General features: G+C 42.0%; 1 protein-coding gene across 22 annotated transcripts in view; it reads left to right on the top strand.

The window, feature by feature from the left end:
- The window catches only part of KMT2C (lysine methyltransferase 2C), a 257448-nt gene that overhangs the window by 75560 nt on the left and 160873 nt on the right, over window positions 1-21015 (top strand). For 16 of the 22 annotated variants that reach the window (XR_003589232.3, XM_027969039.2, XM_027969046.2 and 13 more), the window contains 2 exons: window positions 49-137; window positions 18905-19046. Coding sequence is in view for 21 of the 22 variants with exons in the window: in XM_027969039.2 (XP_027824840.2) it covers window positions 49-137; window positions 18905-19046 (231 nt within the window). In the remaining variant the exon portion in view is untranslated. The remainder of the gene's footprint in view (window positions 1-48; window positions 138-18904; window positions 19047-21015) is intronic. The other 6 variants (XM_060415213.1, XM_042249047.1, XM_027969041.2 and 3 more) reach the window with 1 other exon arrangement.

Raw genomic sequence — 21015 nt, 5'->3', positions numbered from 1 at the left:
GTCTTCAAATGTACTGTTTAATTATATGTGTTTATTCTTTGTCTGCAGGCCTCGGAGTAGAGGAAAAGCTGCAGCGGAAGATGAGGACAGCATGGATGGACTGGAGACAGCAGAAACAGAAAATATTGTGGAAACAGGTGTCAAAGCTTAATTAGAAAATTTAGAAATTTACACAGTACTTTGCACAAGTAGCGTTTGTCTGTTCACTGAGTTCTAAAGTGTCCACGTTCTGAAGTAGTTTGACAAGTAATGACAAAGTGAAAATGCGGTTTTCTTTATTTTTCCCCCCAAAGCTCTGATTTAGTAGAAATCATTTAAACTCTGTATAGAAATATTTTATTAAAGCAGAATTAAAACTGGAATAAACGTAATTCTAGGCCATTTGCATGCTAACTAACTCCTGGTAAATTTCTGGCTTATGAACCATCTGGTGTTTGTTTATTGTGTTAGTATGTAGGTGAGGAAAAAAGTCCATTTCATTAGCTAATAATACTGTGAACTGCTGGGTTAAACCAGACCAAATACTTTCTTGTCTCCTGGACTTTCTGGTGCCTTGAGGAAGCTAATGTGTTTTTGCATGTGCTAGAGGAAGCTAGAGTAAGTTGCCAAGGTAGTTTCCAAAATTCACCCCGAGTTAGTGATTTAATAAGCTGTCAAAGGAAGCGGGTTTCATACCATGTTCAGAGGCCTGTCTAGGCGAGGCGGCCTCTTGGTGTTTTCACAGTTGTTGGATAGAGTGTAGACATAGTTGACAGGCTTCTTCTCTGAAGTTGAATGGCATCTCCTTGCTGCTTGAAGGAGAAAATTAAAGAAAATACAGAGAAAATTAGAAATTGCTACATCTTTTAAAATATTGTTTTCCATGAAATACTTTTGGTTATCCCATGTGTTCCTGTTATATGCCTGTAATTCTTGAAAAGGCTTCAGAAGTCCAGCAGTTCTCATTGCTTTTCCCTTAGGGTCTAGTTAAGTAGACAGATCAGGGAGAAGCTGGAAGTTCAGAATGCTTCTCTTTACATTTTACCCCTTTGGTGCACATTCATTACCACGTTAATATTTTATACTTGGATTTATTTCAGTTCCCCACAAGTTGTTTTTCATAGTTTTTCCCCTTAATTTTATTTTTTTTCTGTACTTTGTTCTGTTAATATCGTGTCAAAAGTGATTTGTACTTTTGAGCAACATTTATGATTAAGTAGACGTCCCTCTAAGCCAGTGCGCTGACTGCCCGCAGTCCCGGCTCGCAGTGGCGCCGTCTCCCTGTCTGTGTCATCCTTGGAAGACTCAGCGCCTCCGTCTGTTTTCCTCTCCTTGTCCCATTGTCCCTTCTCATAATCTATTCAATACCCAGATCTAGTGGCGCCTTCCTTTCCTCAACAGTCCTCTCTGCAGCCCATGCGAGCCACTCATTCCTTTATTTATTGGGCTGCGCTGGGTCTTCGTGGCAGCCCTTGGAGGCTTCTCGTTGCCCTGTGGAGCCTGGGCTCCAGAGGGTGCAGGCTGAGCAGTTGGGGCATGTAGGCTTAGGTGCCCAGCGGCATGTCGGATCTTAGTACCCTGACCAGGGATTGAGCCTGGGTCCCCTGTCTTTGTAAGGCAGATTCTCAACCACTGGGCCACCTGGGAAGTCCCAGCCTCTCTTTCTTATGGCCGTACTGTAGCCTTTAATATTGTATCACTTACTAGGACAATTGCTGTTTCACTTCGAAAATCTCAGTTTCAAGTCTAACTTCTTTCACCAACGCAATATCCACATCACTGTAACCCTTCAGCCATAGTGACTTGTCCAACTTAATGATCTTACCGATGGGGTTTGTCAGCCTCTTTTTCTCAGTCAGATGCTGTCATCCGTTATGGTAGTCTCTCTCTCATGCACCTTAAACTTCCTTGCCATCCTCCCACTGTCCTGGTTTCAAAACGAAACTCACACTCTGCATTGCGGCAGCCAGAGTGACTGGAGAAAACCTCAGCCTCCAGTGGTCATGGTTGACTTCCCACTCATACCACTTACACCTAGAGTTCTCTCACCCGTTATCAGCGATCATCCCTTCACTACCTTCTCTTCTCTCAGGCTTTTGACACCTCCTTTTCCGTTTTTCAGTTGATTATCTTACTTATTTCAATTAAAAAAAAAAGCAATCAGGAAAGAAACTCCACAGTTATCCACCATCAGATCTTCTTTCCTGCTCTCATCTCTACCCCTCTGTTTTACCAGCCCTCCTGTTGAAATGGGATAGAGTCCCTGGGGTTTCTACAGCCAGCTCCTCTGCCAGTGTCCCTGGTTCTGTCCCCCTTCCCCCTTCAGTTTTCCTTGGTTCCAGCGTCTTGAGCCCCCTCGCTCAGAGAATTATTTCCATTAGTGTTAAGCATTTGCTACACTGTCACTTTTTTTTTTTCTAACTTTTTATTTTACATTAGAGTAAGGTGATTAAAAATGTTAGGTTAGTTTCAGGTGTACAGGAGAGTGATTCAGTCATACCCATAGATGTATCTATCCTTTTTCAAATTCTTTTCCTATTTAGGTTGTTAGATAGCATTGAGCGGTTGTCTGTGCTGTACAGTAAGCAGGTCCTTGTTGGTTATCCGTTTTAAATGTAGCAGTGTACAGTATCACCCTTCTTAAACAAAAGTACCTTCTCTCGATGGGATATCGCTTTCAGTTACTGTGTTCCTTCTGTGCTCATCTTCACAGCAAAAGCTCTTGAAAGAATTGTCTGTACTTAACGGTTCAGTTCAGTCGCTTAGTTGTGTCTGACTGTTTGTGACCCCGTGGACTGCAGCACACCAGGCCTCCCTGTCCATCACCAACTCCCAGAGTTTACTTAAACTCATGTCCATTGATTTGGTGCTGCCATCCAACCATCTCATCCTCCGTCGTCCCCTTCTCCTCCTGCCTTCAATCTTTCTCAGTATCAGGGTCTTTTCCAATGAATCAGCTCTTCCCATCAGGTGGCCAGAGTATTGGAGTTTCAGCTTCAGCATCAGTCCTTCCAGTGAATATTCAGGATTGTATGGTAGCTCCTTATTTTTGACCATTTTCTCATGAACCTGCTACAGGCAATCTTTCTTCCGCTCGCTCTAGTAAAACTGTTTTGATCTCATGTTGCCAGAACCACCATTGAGTCTTTGCTTACCTTGAGTATTCAGTCTCACTTCGTGCCGCTAACGTTTTCAGGAGTGAAAGTCTCTCTTTTTTCATTTGACTTTCAGGATGCAGCATTCTCTTGTTCTTTCCTACCTCACTGGTCTCTTCTTTTTTGCTCAACTTTTCACAGATTAGGTGGTCTCATGCAGCTTAGTCGCTGTAACTGCTGTCTGCGTGCTGGTGGCTCTAAACGTTCCATTGCCAGCTCTTTCCTTACTTTGAACGCAGCCAGTGTCTTCACCTTACTTCTTAACATCTCCTCTTAGATGTCTCCAGTGGATCCCTAGCTTAACATGTCTTCTGTGGAACCACTGGTTGTTCCCAAACCTTCTCCTCCTCCAGGGTTCCTGCCTCAGCAAATGACATCATGTACCGTTCAGGCTAAAAACACGGAGGCTGTTGGAAAATGCTTCGGGCCTTGCCTTAGTCCCCCGTCCTGATTTCAGACAGCTCTCATCTGCTCGCCGTGGCCACTCCAGAGCTCAGATCGCCACTGTTCGTGTGAATTGCTGCCAAGCTGCCAGCTGGTCTCACTGCCACCCATTCTGGTCTTGTTCTCCATGTCGTGGCAGAGTGAGCGTCTAATACCCCCAGTGAGGACTTCCCTGGTGGTCCAGTGGCTAAGACTCTGAGCTTCCAATGCAGGGCCCCGAGTTCAGTCCCTAGTCAGGTACCTAGATCCCACATACCACGACTAAGATCAGCCAACCAAATAAATAAATGTGACTGTGGATTCAAATAAATTAATTAATTTAAAAAAGAAGACCAACCCAGGAGTCTTTTACTTTCCTTCTGTCAGCTCTCCAAGGCCTCCAGTGACACTTAAGACCCTAAGTCCGTTTGCGATCTTCACGCTCTTCTGACCTCACTACCTGTCCAGCCGCATCTCCTGTCTTCCCCTTGCTCTCCGGGCTCCAGCCCTTTCTCAGGCACTTTTTTGTCTTCTTAGCTGAGAGCCCCTTTCCCCCAGACCCTCATGGGACTTATTATCTGACTTCAGCCAACTCTCTGCTCCGTGCTCCCTTGTCAGAGAGGCCTTTCCTGCCCAGCCTGTCAAAAAGCAGCCCTTGGTGAGCTTGTCCTCTTCTCCCGCTTTGCCTTTCCTCCTGGTGTTTACAGATACGGCATTGTGTTACATACTTGCCTATTGTGTGCCTTGTATCCTAGAATGTGAGCCTCCTGAGGTCAGGGGTTCGTCTCCTCCGTGGGCATGTCCCCAGCCCTCGGACACTTCACACACGCAATAGGCGTCACTAAGCAGTAGTGCATTCTTGTACTTTACTTAAGTGTTTCCTAAGCTACTGCTGTTCTTCGAGCATCACCACATAAGTAAAATTTTGGCATTTAATTTTTTCTTACCTGAGGAGCCCTCAAATAGACGATCTTCTCTTGCTGTCTTCTGTGAGATTTCAGTGCAAATAAAATTTACTGAAAGGATTTAACAGGAGCAGGATGATGTATATGTATGTGTGTATATATATATATCTCATTCTGTCCTTCTGTATGAAAGTTAAATAAAGCCAAACGTCTCAGTCTTTGCTCTGTCTTTGTGCTTGGGGAGACCTTTGTCTGGCTCCTTTAGTGCACACACAGAGCAAGAAGAATAGTAAAGAAAAGGATAAAGAACAATTGTTAAAATCACCAACCTGCAAGCAAAGAGAAGAAAGAGTTCCGTAAATCTCTGGTCAGTTTAAAAGCCCATTCCAGTTGACTGCAGGGCTTCAGCATCTCTGCACATTTCTCTTTCCAGGCCCGAGATTTATCAGAAGGCCTCTCACCCTGGAAACTGTGTGCCTTGATACATTTAAAAAAAAATGATTTGTAGTAATTTAACATTGTTTATTAACAGTGTTTATTCTTTAGGATGTGTGTGTGTGTGTGAGGGGTAAGTGGTGGGAATGAGTCATTGGGAAGGTAGCAAGAATACTCAAAGTTTTTATGGTGAGAACATTCCCTCTTTGTAGCTGGTGATGTTGTCAGTTCTGTGTACATTTTTCTTTATAAATAAAATCCACTGAATGAAGTGCTAGTTACTTGAGAGAAATTCCACTTTTTTTTTTAAAAGAATCATTATATAATCAGGGCTTTGCAAACTTGTTTTAGTTAATTATAATTGGTTAATTATAATTTAGCTAATTATAATTAAAGTTTGCTTTTTTTTTAACTGCTTACGTTAAGCAGTGGGAACCCATTTTTGTCTGGAATTTGAGTCCTTTTTAATATCATCTCAATGTTTCAAAGCTATTGTTTGCTGGGAAGAGTATTTTTCAGGCCCATCTTCGATATTCTCTGGGCTTCTGGATATGAATTCGACTATTCCACCAGGACTCATAGTTCTTTTTGCTGGAGAATAGTACAAGAGATGAAAAGTCTGGGCTCCCAAGATGCTCACCTATTTCTGCTGAGAGTTAGTTATGGCGTCCGTCAGTCATTACAGAGGTGGGAGGCTGCCTATATGTGCTGGTAAATTGCAGTTCCCATTGATACTGTCAGTTTGTCTCTAGCATAATTTTAAATAGCCTTTACCTTACAGAAGTTACAGGTTCACTGTAGCTATAGTTCTGTAACTACGGCAGTTATGGGGTTGGAGTGGAAGGCACGTTACTTCCTGTTTGCTTCCTCCCCCCCCCGCCCCGGCCCCAGCTGCCCATTTCTCAACTCGCCCTCCAGCCCTGGCACATCCATGCTGACTGACCACGCTGCGATGCCGCCCCCTTTCACCTTCAGCCCCTGGCTCACATTAGCGTTCACTCTTGGATTTGTGCTCTATGGATTTGGGAAAAGGTATAATATGCTGACATGTGTCTGTCAGTAAGGTATCAAACAGATACCGTCGCTGTCCTGAAAGTCCTCCATCCTTTGCCTGTTCATCCTTTCCTCCCCTTTCCACCCTGGCAACCATTGTTCTTCTTACTGTCTCCGTAGCTTTGTCTTTTCCAAGATGTCATAGAACTGGAATCATACAATATGTAGCCTTTTCAGGTTAGCTCGTTTCACATAGTGGTATATGTTTAAGTTCTTTTCATGGCTTAAAAACGCATTTCTTTTTATTGCTGAATAATTTTCTGTAGTATGTATGTACAACAGTTTATCTGTTCACCTTCTGAAGTACATCTTGGGTGATTCCAAATTTTCACAGTTTTGAATAAAACTGCTATAAACATTTGTGTACAGAGTTTTTGTGTAGACATAAGTTTTTGACTCCTTTGGGTAAATACCAAGGAGGATGATTGCTGGATTGAATGGTGAGAATTAAGAGTTCTTCATATATTTTGGGCAACAGTCCTTCATAGGCTGCATCTTTTGCTAATATTTTGTCTTGGCTGTGGCTTTTCTTTATATATCTACTAGTTGGCAGTGTTTTCTGTAGAGCAGAAATTTTAAATTTTAATCAAGTCTGACCTGTCATTTGTTTCTCTCATCATCATGCTTTTGATGTTGTATCTAAAATGTCATTGCTGAACCCAAGCTCATCTGGGTCTCCTTCTGTGGTGGTCTTAACCATTGCACTGCCAGGGAGGGTACTCATATTAGGATCAATTCGTTGATATCCACAAAATAACATGATGGATTTTGATTAGGATTGCATTGAGTTTATAGATCAAATTGGGGAGAACTGACATCTTGGTAGTGCTGAGTTTTATAGTTCACTGCCATGGAATAACTGCTTACTGCTGTGATTTTTCTTCATTAGAGTTCTGTAGTTTTAGACATGTATTAAATAGATCTTGTGCGTATTTTGTTGGCTTTATACCGAAGTAGTTTTTGAGGGGAGTGCTAATGTGAATTTTAAAATTTATTTCCAATTTCACTTGTTCATTATTGGTGTATAGGAAAGTGATTTACTTTTGTATATTAACCTTGTATCCAGAGACCTTGCTATATAGACAAGGAGATTTTGTTGTTTCTTCCAGATTTTCTACATGGACAGTCATCATGTCTTTGGACAGAAGATACTTTTTATTTCTCCTTCTAAATCAGTATCTCTTTTGTCTCTTTCTCAAGTCTTGTTGCAGTAGCTGGAACTTAAAGATGATGTTCAGAAGGAGTTGTTCCTCGTCTTAGTGGGAAAGCTTTAGTCTCTCACCGCAAAACATAGGGTTGGTGTAGGTTTTTTGTTAGGAATTCTTTGTCAAATTGAGAAAGTTCCCCTGTATTCTTACTAATAGTTTGTTGAAAGTTGTTTCGTTGTTGTTTAAAGTCATGAATGGCTGTTGTGATTTTTGTCAGATGCTTTTTCTACATCTATTGATACGATCATGTGACTTTTCTTTTTTAGCCTATTGATGTAATGGATTACATTTATTGATCTTCAGATGTTGAACCAGCCTTGTGTACCTGGGATAAATCCTACTTGGTTGTGGTGTATAATTCTTTATATACATATTTAGATTTAATTGATTAAAATTTTGTTGAGGGCTTTTTGCATCTGTGTTCATGAGAGCTATTGATCTGTCAGTTTGGGGTTTTTCTTTTTTCCCTTTTTTGATGTCTATTTTTGGTATTACGGTAGTGCTGGCCTCACAGAATGAGTTGGGAAATAATCCATCTGCTGCTGTCTTTCAGAAGAGATTGTAGAGAATTGGTATAATATCTTCCTTAAGTGTTTAGTGGAATTCACCAGTGAACCCACTTGTGCCTGGTGCTTTCTGTTTTAGAAGTTTATTAATTATTGATTCAGTTTCTTTATTGGATGTAGGCCCATTCAGATTGTTTCTTTTAGTGATGCTTTTGCTATGCTTTAAAAAGTCACTCAGTCGTGTCTGACTCATTGCGACTCCATGGACTATACAATCCATGGAATTCTCCAGGTCAGAATACTGGAGTGGGTAGCCGTTCCCTTCTCCAGAGGGTCTTCGAAACCCAGGGATTGAACTGAGGTCTTCCCGCATTACAGGTGGATTCTTTACCACCTGAGCTGCCAGAGTGTTGGCAAATTGTGCCTTTCAAGGAACTGGCAGATTTGTGGGCATAGATTTGTTCATAGTATTCCTTTAGTATCCTTTTAATGCCCATGGGACCTAGTGGTGGCCCCTCTTTAATTTCTAATATTAGTAATTCCATCTTCTCTCTTCTTTTCTTAGATAAGCTAGCTAGACTTATCAATTTTATTGAGCTTTTCAAAGAAACAGCTTTTGGTTTCACTGATTTCCGCGCCCCCCCCCCCTTGATTTCCTATTATCAATTTCATTGGTTTCTGCTCTAATTTGTGTTATTTCTTTTCTTCTGCCTTGTTTTGTATTTAACTTGCTATTCTTTTTCCATTTTCATAAAGTGGAAGCTTGGTTTATTGGTTTTTAGATCTTTCTTTGTTTGTTATGTATACATTCAATGCTGCTAATTTCCCTTCTGTTGGTGCTGAGAGCAGGCATTCTAGGACTCCTATCATTTTAAATTTGTTTCAAGGCACAGAAACAAATGTATCTGGTCTGTTGGTAGATCTTCCCTCTGAGCTGTGGAAGAATGTGTACGCTGCTGCTGTTGGATGAAGTGGTCCATTAGATCCAGTTGGTTGATGGTGGTGTAGAGCTCAGCTGTCTTACAGATTTTCTGTTTGCTGCATCTCTTTTTGATAGATGGCTGTTAACGTCCCTATGTATGAGGGTGGATTCATACATCTGTCCTTTCAGTTCTCTCCATTTTTGCCTCATGTATTTTGCCCTCTGTTGTTAGGTGCATATGCGTTAAAAATTGTTACGTGTTGCTGGAGAATTGATGTATCATATATACATACATGTAATGTTCCTTTTTATTCTGATACGTTTACTTGCTGTGAAATCTGTTGTGTCTGAAATCAATATAGCTTCTCCTTTTTTTAAAATTTTAAATCTGATATCTACTCTCTTGGCAAGTTTTCAGTATTCAATATTACAGTACTATTAACTATAGTCATCATTGCTGGTACATAGATCTCCATACGTATTCATTCTGTATAACTGCAACTTCCTACACAATGGCCAACAGCTCCCTATTTCCCCCACTCCTAGCTGCTGGTAAGAACTGTATTTCTCTCTGTCCAGCTTTATATTTTTTATTAGGATTTTGACTTAGATTGTTAGCTTTTCTAGCTGCAGAGTTTTCAAAGTCCATTGGAGGGAACTTTTCCCAAATTTTCCTTGGAACATCAGTTCTGTTCTCAAGAATCTGAAGAGTTGGTGAGCATTGGCTTGAATCCTTCCTTCCATATTTTGATTAACACATGGTTAAATGACATCTTTAAGACTATATCATTAACAGTTTTATCCAATGCTTTTAGTTCATAGTAAATGTCAGTCTTGCCTAGGGGACCTCATTTTTCATGATGAAAGAACACAAAACGGGTGGTGCTTGTATCTCGGCATTCTCTCAGTATAGACCAATCTCTCAATTATCCAAGTCTTTTTCTAAGAATCACCTCAACTCTTTATGAGTATCCACTCCAACTTCCTTTTCATAAATTCTGCCTTGATCATGAGACTTCAGTAAGCCTGTTTCTCTGGAGTTTCTGTGTAGCCAGAACTGTTTGTACAATAATTCTTTGTGGAGACATTTTTAATGGATATTGTGTTTTACCTGAAAGTCTAGACATGATATTTAATTAACCTTTATATTTGAATGAGTTTAGCAGATCTAGAGGTGAAACTCACTAAAAGCCCCAAGAAGAGGAGCTATTATAAATGACACACACAGAAAAGGCATTCTTGGTTGCTAAGTTGTGTCCCGACTCTTTTCGACCCCATGGACTGTATCCTGCCAGGCTTCTCTGTCCATGGGATTTTCCAGGCAGGAATACTGGAGTGGGTTGTCATTTCCTCCCCAAATGGATCTTTCCGACCCAGGGGTAGAACCTGTGTCTCCTGCCTTAGCAGGTGGATTCTTTACCACTGCACCACCTGGGGTCCACCCTCCCGCCCCTCCAAAAAAAAAAAAAACCCCAGCACAAACTGGCCTCAAATTGTACATTACTGATATATGAAAATATAATCTATTTTTGTATGTTTGATTGGTATTAAACTCATTTGTTACATACTAACTGTAAGAAACTTTTATGGATGTTGTTTCCAACTTATGATGTAGATGTTTGATTATTATTATATATATATATATATATATATATTTTAGTAATTACTAAACCAAAAGGGGAAAAGGGTATTGAAGGTTAATATTTCTTTTAACATGATTTCTAGTGCTTTCCCTGGGTTTGAATATTATAGTTCTTATTTTATAAATGGTGTTCGATTGTAAGTTTGGTCTCGCCTTTGACTTTTTGAAATTTTTAATCGGAGGGTAATTGCTTCACAATACTGTGTTAGTTTCTGCTGTGTATCAGCGTGAATTGGGCACAGGTATACATATGTCCCCTCCCTCTTGGACTGTGCATCTCCTCTTTCACTTCTATGATGTTTAAGAGGGTTTAAAACATTTCCAGGTGTTCCTGTGAATTTTATCCTTGTTTTATTACTTTTCATTGCTAACTGTTGCGTTGGTTTGGTACACTTTTTATGCTTTGGAATTTGAGGTTTCTTGCCATGTTCATCAGCTTTGAAAATTCCCAGCTGTTATATATTCAAATACTGCTCTCGTACCATTCATTCTTTCTTCTGCTTGAAGGCTCATTAGACTGATTTACTGTGTTCGGAGTCATTTACCCTCTGTTGTGGATTTTTTATACTTTTGTCCCTGTGTCCTTTCTTCTAGGCAGATCTTACAGTTTTCTTACCCCTTTTAGCTATCTAACCTCTTATTAAGTGTATCAAGTAAGTCCATGTGTTTGTTTTCTTTTTAATTTGGCTGCTCCAGGCTTAAGTTGGGGCATGTGGGATCTAGTTCTTTGACCAGGTATTGAACCCAGGCACCCTGCATTGGGAGCCCAGAGTCTTAACCACTGGACCACCAGGGAAGTCCCCATGTGTTACGTTTTAAAAGTTCTTTATTATTTTTTTTTCAAGTTTGCGTTTTTTAAAAAAATAATTTTTAGTTCCCTCCTGAAAACTTTAATGCTTGAATTCTATTACTTTTAACATAATACATACAGTTAGTTTAAAATTGTTTGATTATTTTAATATCTGAAGTCTGTGGGTTTGTTTCAGCTGTTTCTGCTCATTCTTGCCTGTGTAATCCTGTCTCCTCAGGTAACTGATTATCTGTGTTTGTGTACAGGATAATATACTTGACAGTGTATTTGTAGAAACAGATTGATGATCATTTTTTCCCCTCAAAGGTAGTTTTTCTTTGATTTCTTTTTTTCCTGGTACCTAGGGGCACTCGTTTTTAAGGACCACCTCAGTTCACGTTTACACTCCATTTTCTGTTCCAAGCACGTGACTCAGCGCTGTGCAGCAGTCCTTGCAGAAATTGATTTCTGTTTCACTCTTCCTGTTAACACCCAGCCCTCTGGGGTTCCTGCCACCCTGAGTTCCCAGGATGTTGCAGGCTTCTAGAACCATCCATGCGTCTTGAAAGTCAGAGCGAGTGCTCTTAGTCGCCTCTTCCCAGGCAGCTGACACCCCCTTGGGAAAGGCAGCCCTGAACACCAGGCTCACCTTGCTCGCTGCCCCTTGCCTGCGGTTTTGTCTCATAATTCCTTACTATCTTGTTAAGTTTGTGATGCTTTTAAGACTCTTTTCACTTTAAAAAGTACTTCACTGAGTTTTCTTATTTGTGTTCAACTGGAGGTTTGTTTCAGATTACCTAGTCTGCTGTTGGTGAAGTAGACATTTTTCTGGGGTTTTCTCTGCATTCTAACATGTGCTAGTTTATGTAAATTTGGGGGGCACTTGAATAGAATATATAGCTAGCCTCTTCTGTTTCCTTAGATAGTGTATGAAACTTGATACCTGTTTATTAGATTCTCTCAGCCAGGATATTGTTATTAAAAGTTGTTCATTTGCTAAATTGTGATCTAATGGAGCAGCACGCCAGGCTTCCCTGGCCTTCATTATCTCCCAGAGCTCACGCAAACTCATGTCCATCAAATTGGTGATGCCGTCCAACCATCTCATCCTCCGTCACCACCTTCTCCTCCTACCTTCAGTCTTACCCAGCATCAGGGTCTTTTCAGTTTTTGCATCAGGTAGCCAAAGTATTAGAGCTTCAGCATCAAGTCCTTCCAGTGAATATTCAGGATTGATTCTTTAGGATTGACTGGTGTGATCTCCTTGCTGTCTAAGAGATTCTCAAGAGTCGTCTTCTTCAACGCCACAGTTCAAAAGCATCAATTCTTCGGCGCTCAGCCTTCTGTATGGTCCAGCTCTCACATCCGTACATGACTACTGGAAAAGCCATAGCTTTGCCTATATAGACGTTTGTTGGCAAAGTGATGTCCCTGTTTTTTAATACACTGTCTAGGTTTGTCATAGCTTTTCCTCCAAGGAGCAGGAGTCTTTTAATTACATGGATACAGTCACCGTCTGCAGTGGTTTTGGAGCCCAAGAAAATGGTCTCTCACTGTTTCCATTTTTTGCCCATCTGCTTGCCATGAAGTGATGGAACTGGATGCCGTGATCTTAGTGTTTTGGATGTAGGTTTTTAGCCAGCTTTGAATATTCTTTTCATTCGGTGTATTTTCTTTGTCAGGTAGCAGCAGTTACACGTATTTGTTGTGTGTGTTGTGCTTCCTTGAGTAGTCTTGCAGCATTTCCACTGTTTCAGATTCTTCTGGGTCTTTTCTCCAGTCCATCCAGCACGTTACCACCGTTACCAACATTGTCTCCAGAGTGGTGGTTGCTTCATGCAGTCTTCTTTTTTTAAAAAAGAATATTTAAAAAATTGTTTCCTCATTTATGATTGTGCTGGGCCTCCTGCTGCCTGGGCTTTTCCCTGGCTGTGGCGCGCCGGGGCTGCTCTCGCTGCGGCGTGTGGGCTTCTGCTGCAGAGCACAGACTTCAGGGCGTGAGGGCTTAGTAGCTGGGGCGCGTGGGCCCTAGAGCCCAGGTGCCGTCGTCGTGACCGGTTTAGGTGCTCCGCATCATGTGGGATCTCCTGGCCCAGGGATTGAATACATGACCCCTGCATTGCCAGGTGGATTCTTTACCCCTGAGCCACCAGGGAGGCCCCTCCTGTGATCCTCTTGTTTTCAGTTCTGCGGTTATTTTGATTTCTTCAGTTTCTTCACTTCAACTCACATTCTGTGAAGTAGTGATTAGTTGTTCAGGTTCTGGAGCCACACTGCCTGTGTTTGAATCCAGACTCCCTTGCTGATTGTGTCCTTGAGCAGAGCCCCTTCACCTCTTACCCTTGCTTCGTCACATGTAGAATGGGGATGTGATAGTAGCTGTGGTTGGGGGATACCCCTCCGTGGGTCCCTTGCACCCAACAGACCTTACTGGGTGTGCCAAGAACGGAAGGCCTGGACTGATTCTGGTCTGGGCCATTTTCCCAGGGTTTGCAGTGAGCAGCCTTGAGGAACGAGGTCACATCTCCCTCCGGGACAAGGCACAGGCTTGTTTAATGCTCGCTCTAAAAGCAGTGATTCCCCACCCTCTCTGGTCCTGTAGTACAGTTCACTGCACGTGCAGACGGTCGTTTGGACCCATGGTTCTGCCCGCATGACTCCTGGGGGCCAGTGCCATCCTCAGGCTTGTGCCGCTCGCTGCAGTGAGGGGCACAGTCCTTTGTCTTCGGTGCAGGAGTCTTGTGTCTCCTACTGCATCTGCGACCCAGTAGCAGACTGACTTCCTAGCTTGTGTAAAGCCTGAGGCCCAGCAGCTGTCTTCATCAGGCGAGTTTAAGTAAGTTCACGCCTTTAACCACTTACAACAGTTTCCTAGGAGAGAGGAAGCGTGTACTAAATGTTAGCCATGAAGATGTTTCTTTAAATACTTTCATATTATTTTTGCATTGGGTTTTTAGGCCGAAATAAAAATAAGACTCAGGAGAAGATAAAGATTGCTATAAATAACTTATTATATGGTGATGATGTATACTTTAATTTGTTGGGTTTTATTTAATTTCTTCTATTAGTTGCAAAAAATGAGTATCCATTAAAAAATTTTTAAAGGTATATAGAAAAAACTAGAGGAAGTATTTTAAACTAAATAATACATCGAGAGAGCAGTTGGGTTTTAACAATTAGTATTTTAATTAATAGTATTAATTAAATTAATTAACTGTTTTGAGGTCTTGATAAGTATTAGAATCTTTTTCTTAATTCTTTTGTACTTGCATCAAAAAATCACATTAAAAGTATAATAGTAATATATGTTTGTATTTATGAAACTGTGGATAAGTTATAAAGAGAATTAAGTTAGCTGTAACAAGTGTTAGCTTCTAGGGAACCACTGTTTGACAGTTTTGTGTATATATTTATAGTTAGCTTACATTTTAAAGTCTTTATATGCCCTGTGAAAGCAGTATATTATTAATCAGTGTCAACATTTTTAAGTAGTTTAGTGAATAAATATATGATAAGTAAAATACTTGGTATTTCTGATGTTGTGCTAATTGTTTAGCTTTATAGCACATTTTGGATGTAGTGGATACATTGGATTCAGTAAGCTACAAACACACAACTGGAAAATGTAATTCAGAATGCATACTTTTTTTGAGCACCACTGTTCAAAAGAAGGAAAGGACATGATCACGCAGTTTCTTAGATATGTTTTCTTCTGTAGTCTTAGAATTTTATATAAAGGAAGCAAGAAAAGTATTGCCAGTTCTGTGGTGATGAAGTTAGGAGGGAGAAAAGTAATTTGTATTCTACTTAGTGGTTGCCGAAAGCATAGAAGCACGCATATGGTTTGGGTAAGCAGCAGAAAATGGGTGTTGGTGTTGATGAATGTAATTACCAAATACCAGCCCATGAAGGGGCTTCCCAGGTGGCACAGTGGTAGAGAATCCCCCTGCCAGTGCAGGAGACATGAGAGACACAGGTTCCATCCCTGGGTCGGGAAGACGCCCCGGGGAAGGCAGTGGCAGCCCACCGCAGTATTCTTGCCGGGAGAATCGCCTGGGCAGAGAGGGGCCCGGCGGGCTGCTGTCCCCGGGGCCACAGAAAGCAGGCGGGGACGGAGCACACGCAGCCCGTTACAGGTTTGGTTTCTGTCGTCTTGGGCTTTGTCTGATTTATGTGTTGCCTTACAGTAAGGGTTATTTGCTTACTTTATAGTACACAACATATAATTAATCAGTTAATTAAACAGTTACTGAGCATCTAGGTTTTGTGCTAGGCTCTGGTTTGCAACACAGATGCAGCAGCCGCTTTGTAGAGTGTGTAGTGGGGCGCTGCCTCCTGTGTTTGGTGCAATAAGCAAACAGAACCCCCAAATTGTTTATGGTGTTATGTATTTTCTGTTGCAGGGGGATAAAAACAAGGAAATACTTGAGATTGTGCCTCGATTTGCCAGAAGAAAAGTTTTAACTAGAGGCCCTAGTGGTAGTTAGCGAGATATTAAGAGAGAGCAGGCAGGCCATACCCTATTGGAGGGCTCCTGGTTTGGGGGTGAAGCTAACTGGAGCTGGCTTTTAGCAGAAACATGCTCTGAGAGGAAGTAGTGCCGTGACCCTCGTCCACCTGACCCACTGTCTGTAAACTTCTGAGGCCCTCTTCTTTCTCGTTTACAGTTTTCATCTCTTCTCTTGACTCTTACCCTTTCTTGTTACCTAGTAATGGAAATGATACACATGTGCTCTGGGTAGAAATGAAATGCTTCTTTATAAAGTGTTTTTATACATGGTCACTTTATAGTATTTTGTCATTTTGTGGTATTTGGGGGCTTCCCAGGTCGTACGAGTAGTAAAGAGCCCGCCTGCTAACGCAGGAGACTTAAGAGATTCAGGTTTGATCCCTGGTTTGGGAAGATCCCTTGGAAGAGGTAATGGCAACCCACGGAAAGAGGAGTCTGGCAGACTATAGTCCACAGAGTCGGACACGACTGAAGTGACCTGGCACGCATAGTGTTTTGGGTATGTGTGTGCTCAGCTGTGTCTGACCCTGTGGGCAGAGACTCTCTCAAGCAGTCCCATGTTCCTTTCTGTCTTTGGTTGCAAAAGCGCTAGAGGGCAGGCACCACAGAATAACTTCTGTGTCTCTCCAGATGCTTTCCCTAGAGCTCTGGAGGCAGCTGGTCTGCCTTTCAAGTTACTGCAGGTCACAGCACTGCCCATGTTTTGATACAGCATCAAAGGTGTCAGCTGACTTCCAAACACTGCTATTCCTGTTTTCTTGCCTGCTTGTCAGCCCACCCATTTTCAGTTTTTGTTGTGGCACTTCTCCACACCTGGTGCCATTTTCTGTGTTAATTAGAGCATGGGTTAAACTGCTGTAACAGAGATGCCCAGATGCAGCAGTGGCTTGGATATTCATTTTTCCTTTGTGTAGTATTTCTGAGAGGGCGCAGTCCAGGCTGATGAGATGTCTTTGTTCCTTGTGGTTATTTGTGGACCCAGGTTCCTTCCGTCTAGTTTCTCTGCCCTCAGACTGCTGTTCCCTTCTGCATTATTGCAGAAGGGTTGCTGGCAGCTCCGTGGTCCAGTCCATACAAAAGATGGAACATAGTTTGGTCCAGAGCACCCTCCCTTTCAGGTGATGAAGAAATCGCAGGGTCCCTTCTGGTCACATTCTGTTGGTGAGAGCTTGCCATGCTGAGCTGCAAGAAAGGCTGGGAAATAAAGTCAAACCCTACTAAGACTTGAATAACAGAGAGCGTGGATTTTTGTCCGTTGTCCATTTTTTTCTACAGGGTTATGTGCCTTGTTCATCTGTGGAATTCTTTACATATTCTGGACTTGAATACTTTCTTGGGGATACAAATCACATGTGTTTGCATCTGTGATATATTTTAAAATTTTGTTTATGAAGTCCTTTGTTATACAGAAATTTAACATCTTTATATACTAAAAACTGCAGAACTTTTTATAATCCTTTGCTACAGATGTATTTTGTATTTGTAGATTTGATTCTATACCAGTTTTGTGGCTGGGGTAGACAGGAGAGACACTGATTAATAGGCTCCACAAGCACTTTATTTATGGTCAGCTTTTCTGTTTCAACTTGAAAAAGAACCATTATTTTAAATAGGAAAGTCAAAATCATCTCTAATGCCTCATTTCATCATTACTGATTTGACAGGCTTTACAGTCTAACTAAACAAATTGCTAGTTCTCAAAATTATTTGTCAGAATGAAAGTGAAAGTGAAGTCACTTAGTTGTGTCCAATTCTTTGCGACCCCATGGACTGTAGTCTCCCAGGCTCCTCTGTCCATTGGATTTTCCAGGCAAGAGTCCTGGAGTGGGTTGCCATTGCCTTCTCCCGGGGATCTTGCTGACCCAGGGATTGAACCCCGGTCTCCTGCATTGTAGACAGACGCTTTACTGTCTGAGGCACCAGGGAAACTGTCAGAATAGCTCCCTAAAATTCATTTTGAATCTAGAAGACTTTGATAGGGAAGTCCTAGTGAAGTGGTGATCTGAGAGGCAGGAAATCAAACTTGCCTCAAGTGGTTGTTAAAGCTGCTGGATGTGCCTTGCATGCAGCAAAAGTGAGGTCTGGAGCTCAGGAGAGGAGTTAGGGCTAGAGATACTGATTTAAAATTCAGGAAGACGGGAGATTGTTGAAACCTGGATAATAATTACGCTCTTCAAAGGACATATAGAGAGCTGTACTCACATTTGGAGGCCTCAAACCAGCTGAAGGGACAGGTCTTAGACCTTTTAATCTTTGTTAACAACCTCATGAGATATAGGTGGTTTTCTAACGTTACGGGGAGCAAATTGAGGCTGAGAGAGGTGACTTCTGCATCATGCTGCCTAGTTAGTAGTTGGTGGAACTGGTGCTCGAGAAGAGGCCCTCAGGGCTCCAAGCCCGTAGTGATCCCTGATGCCCCTGCATTTCCAGAATGTTGAGTGGACCCTGGGTTGGTCGCTTTCTTGCCGCCAGCAGAGGTGGAGGGAACTCTGCATGGCAGGAGGACAGACGCTGTGCAGGAAGGCCCATCGAGGGGGAAGGCAGTGCAGGGCAGCCCCTCCAGAGGAGAGAAGGGTACTGAGACTGCTGTGTGCTGCTTTTCTTTCCTTGGTTTGGGGATGGTGGTGCAGAAAGCTGTAACCAGTAAATTTCACGCCAGGAAAGAAAGATGGCGCCAAGAGCATGGGATTTTATTAGGAGCGCTGGTGGAGGAATTATGCCTGTTAATGTCTAACAGTACAGTGTGGGAGACAGTGTGGATGTATCATTTTACTTAAAGAGAAGAACGATACTAGGAGTAATGGTGTTTGAAAATCCTCTCAGAGTTAGATTGCCTCCTAAGAAGGTATGTGTAGTGTTCAGGGTGGTAGTCTTGAGCTTAACTGAAAAAGGCAGTGGAGTCAAGGTGTGTTCTTTTTAGTCATTTTGCTCTTAGAATGGCTGACAATTAGAGACTGTGTCATGATTGTTTTAAATTAATGGTAATTTCAATTAATAAATTATGAAGAAATTTTTTTACGAGTCACCTTAAAGTATGTTTGTTTTGTAGAGGACTTGCTGTAATCCTGAAAATTCTTAACAGTTCTTAACAGGTTTTACTAAGATTGAAACTTAAGTCAGCGGCAATTTGGAAAGCTATGCTGTTTTGCATTATTTTGATTATATGTAGCCTGATGTGCTGCAGTCCATGGGGTCGCAAAGAGTCGGACACAGCTTAGCAGCTAAACAACAAATGTAAAAGTTTTTCTTGTGTTCGTTACATGTTGTTGTTTGTTATTTAGTTTTTTTTCCTTCATGCTGTATGCATTATAGATAAATTCATCAAAGAGTGATGTAATGCAAAGTGACTTTTATATTCTCTTGTTTTATTGTTAAGCAGAAATCAAAGAACAATCAGCAGAAGAGGATGCTGAAGCAGAAGTGGACAGCAGCAAGCAGCCGGTCCCAGCCCTTCAGCGTTCTGTGTCTGAGGAATCGGCAAGCTCCCTGGTCTCTGTTGGTGTGGAAGCCAAAATCAGGTTCGAGAAGGAATGCAGCTGGGTCAGAGATTAGTGACAGGAAGAAGGCAGTGAGTTGACCAAGAGGAAATTCAGAGAGTGCAAGCTTAGGATGCAAACCTGGGTGGAATTTGAGAGCTGGTAGCTCTGTGTGTCCTTGGGGTGCAGTGTGCCTGGGGCTTGCGTGGCTGTAGGACAGAGCGGTGGTCTGGCCTGTTACTCTGCTCCCCTCAGACCAGAGCAGGGTGTTTCCAGTGTGCAGCTTCTAGACAAAGGAAAAAGTCTAAACTCTGAGCATAAGGACTGATTTTCTTATTTACTGGTAAATGTAAGCTTATACTCTTGTTCTTTACCCTCTCTCATTTTTTAAAAAAAGAAATATAGGATGTTATAACCTCTGTGTATATTTCAGCTTTGCAGTCTTGTTAGTTTTTAGATCTTTCTTGGAAGGCATGAATACAACTGAAAGCATCCATTGGTTGACTGTTCCCATCTCCATGAAATGCTTTCTGTCTTTTGCTCTTGGCACATCTCCCTCCTCATTTTGTCTTTGCTGGCTTCGGTGGAGACCCCCCAGCTTCCTAATGCTGGAGTCCTCAAGTTGAAGTCTTCAGCATGTTCACTTCTATTCAGTCTGATAGCTAGGTCCTGTCTGTGTGCTGATGAACACACATTTGTATTTCCAGGGCCCCCCTTTCTCTGAACTCTGGACTTTGCTGTCCATCTCTCTGCCTGACATCACTATTTGGAAGTATTCTAGACACTGCACTGTAACAGGCCCAGAACCACTCTTGATTCTCGACCCTGTGCCTACCCCCAAATCGTCTCCCCAGGATTTCTTCATTTCAGTAAATATTACCAATATTCATCCAGTTGTTTAGGCCAAAACCTTTTGAGTTAATCCTTGATGTCTGTCTTTTCTCATACCTCACACCCTAAATTTTGTAGCTCGACTTTAGAAGATGTCCCAGACAAGTCCTCACCGTCTGAACTTCCTGCCACTCTTGGTTCAAGTCCCCGTTGCCCTTAGGAGGCAGCAGTTGCCTTTTAGATGGTTTTGTCACTTCTGTTTGCTTTCCCCAGTCCAGATTGTTTTTAGTGCAGTTGCAGAAATGATGATTCTAAAACATAGATCAAGTTTCCCTCAAACTGTCTTTAATGGCCATCTCTTCTATTTACATCAAATATTTCAATAATACTAAAAATTTCAAATCTCTCCCCTGTTCTACATCTTGGAGAAGGTTTGAAAATTTTAAAAATGAAAGATAAAATATAAACAGTCTTCACTGCATTTACCCGTTATTTCTGCTTTATTTCCCTTTGTGACACTTCTTATTTCCCAGCAGTTCATTTGATTATTTGTCCCCCTTTTATGTGAGCTCTGTGAAAGCAATATTTTTCTCCTCTTTTTCTTTTTTTTATTGCATTGATAATTTTTTTCTATTGGTTGCGTATTATATTTTGTTTTTAAGATGATATCCCTGAAGGCTCATGTTTCTCCCCCCAGGCATGCAAGATCTTAGTTCCCTGACCAGGGATCAAACCCCCAGCCCAGCAGTGAAAGTGCTGAGTCCTAACCACTGGACCCCAGGGAATTCCCAAGACTCATGTTTTTGTTGTTGTTGTTGTCTAGTCGCTAAATCATGTTTGACTCCTTGCGACCCCATGAATTGCACCATGCCAGGCTTCCCTCACCTTCACCGTCTCCCTGAGATTCCTCAAACTCTAGTCCATTGAGTTGGTGATGCCAGCCAACCATCTCATCCTTTGCTGTCCCCTTCTCCTCTCGCCTTCAGTCTTTCCCAGCATCACGGTCTTTTCCAGTGAGCCAACTGTTCGCATCAGGTGGCCAAAATATTGGAGCTTCAGCTTCAGCATCAGTCCTTCCAGTGAATATTCAGGGTTGATTTCCTTTAGGATGGACTTGTTTGATCTCCTTGCTGTCCAAGGGACTCTCAAGGGTCTTCTCCAGCACCACAGTTGAGAAGCA

The sequence above is a fragment of the Ovis aries genome, chromosome 4, assembly GCF_016772045.2.
Source record: "Ovis aries strain OAR_USU_Benz2616 breed Rambouillet chromosome 4, ARS-UI_Ramb_v3.0, whole genome shotgun sequence".
NCBI lineage: Eukaryota > Metazoa > Chordata > Mammalia > Artiodactyla > Bovidae > Ovis > Ovis aries.
This window is presented reverse-complemented; position numbering and strand designations above follow the sequence as displayed.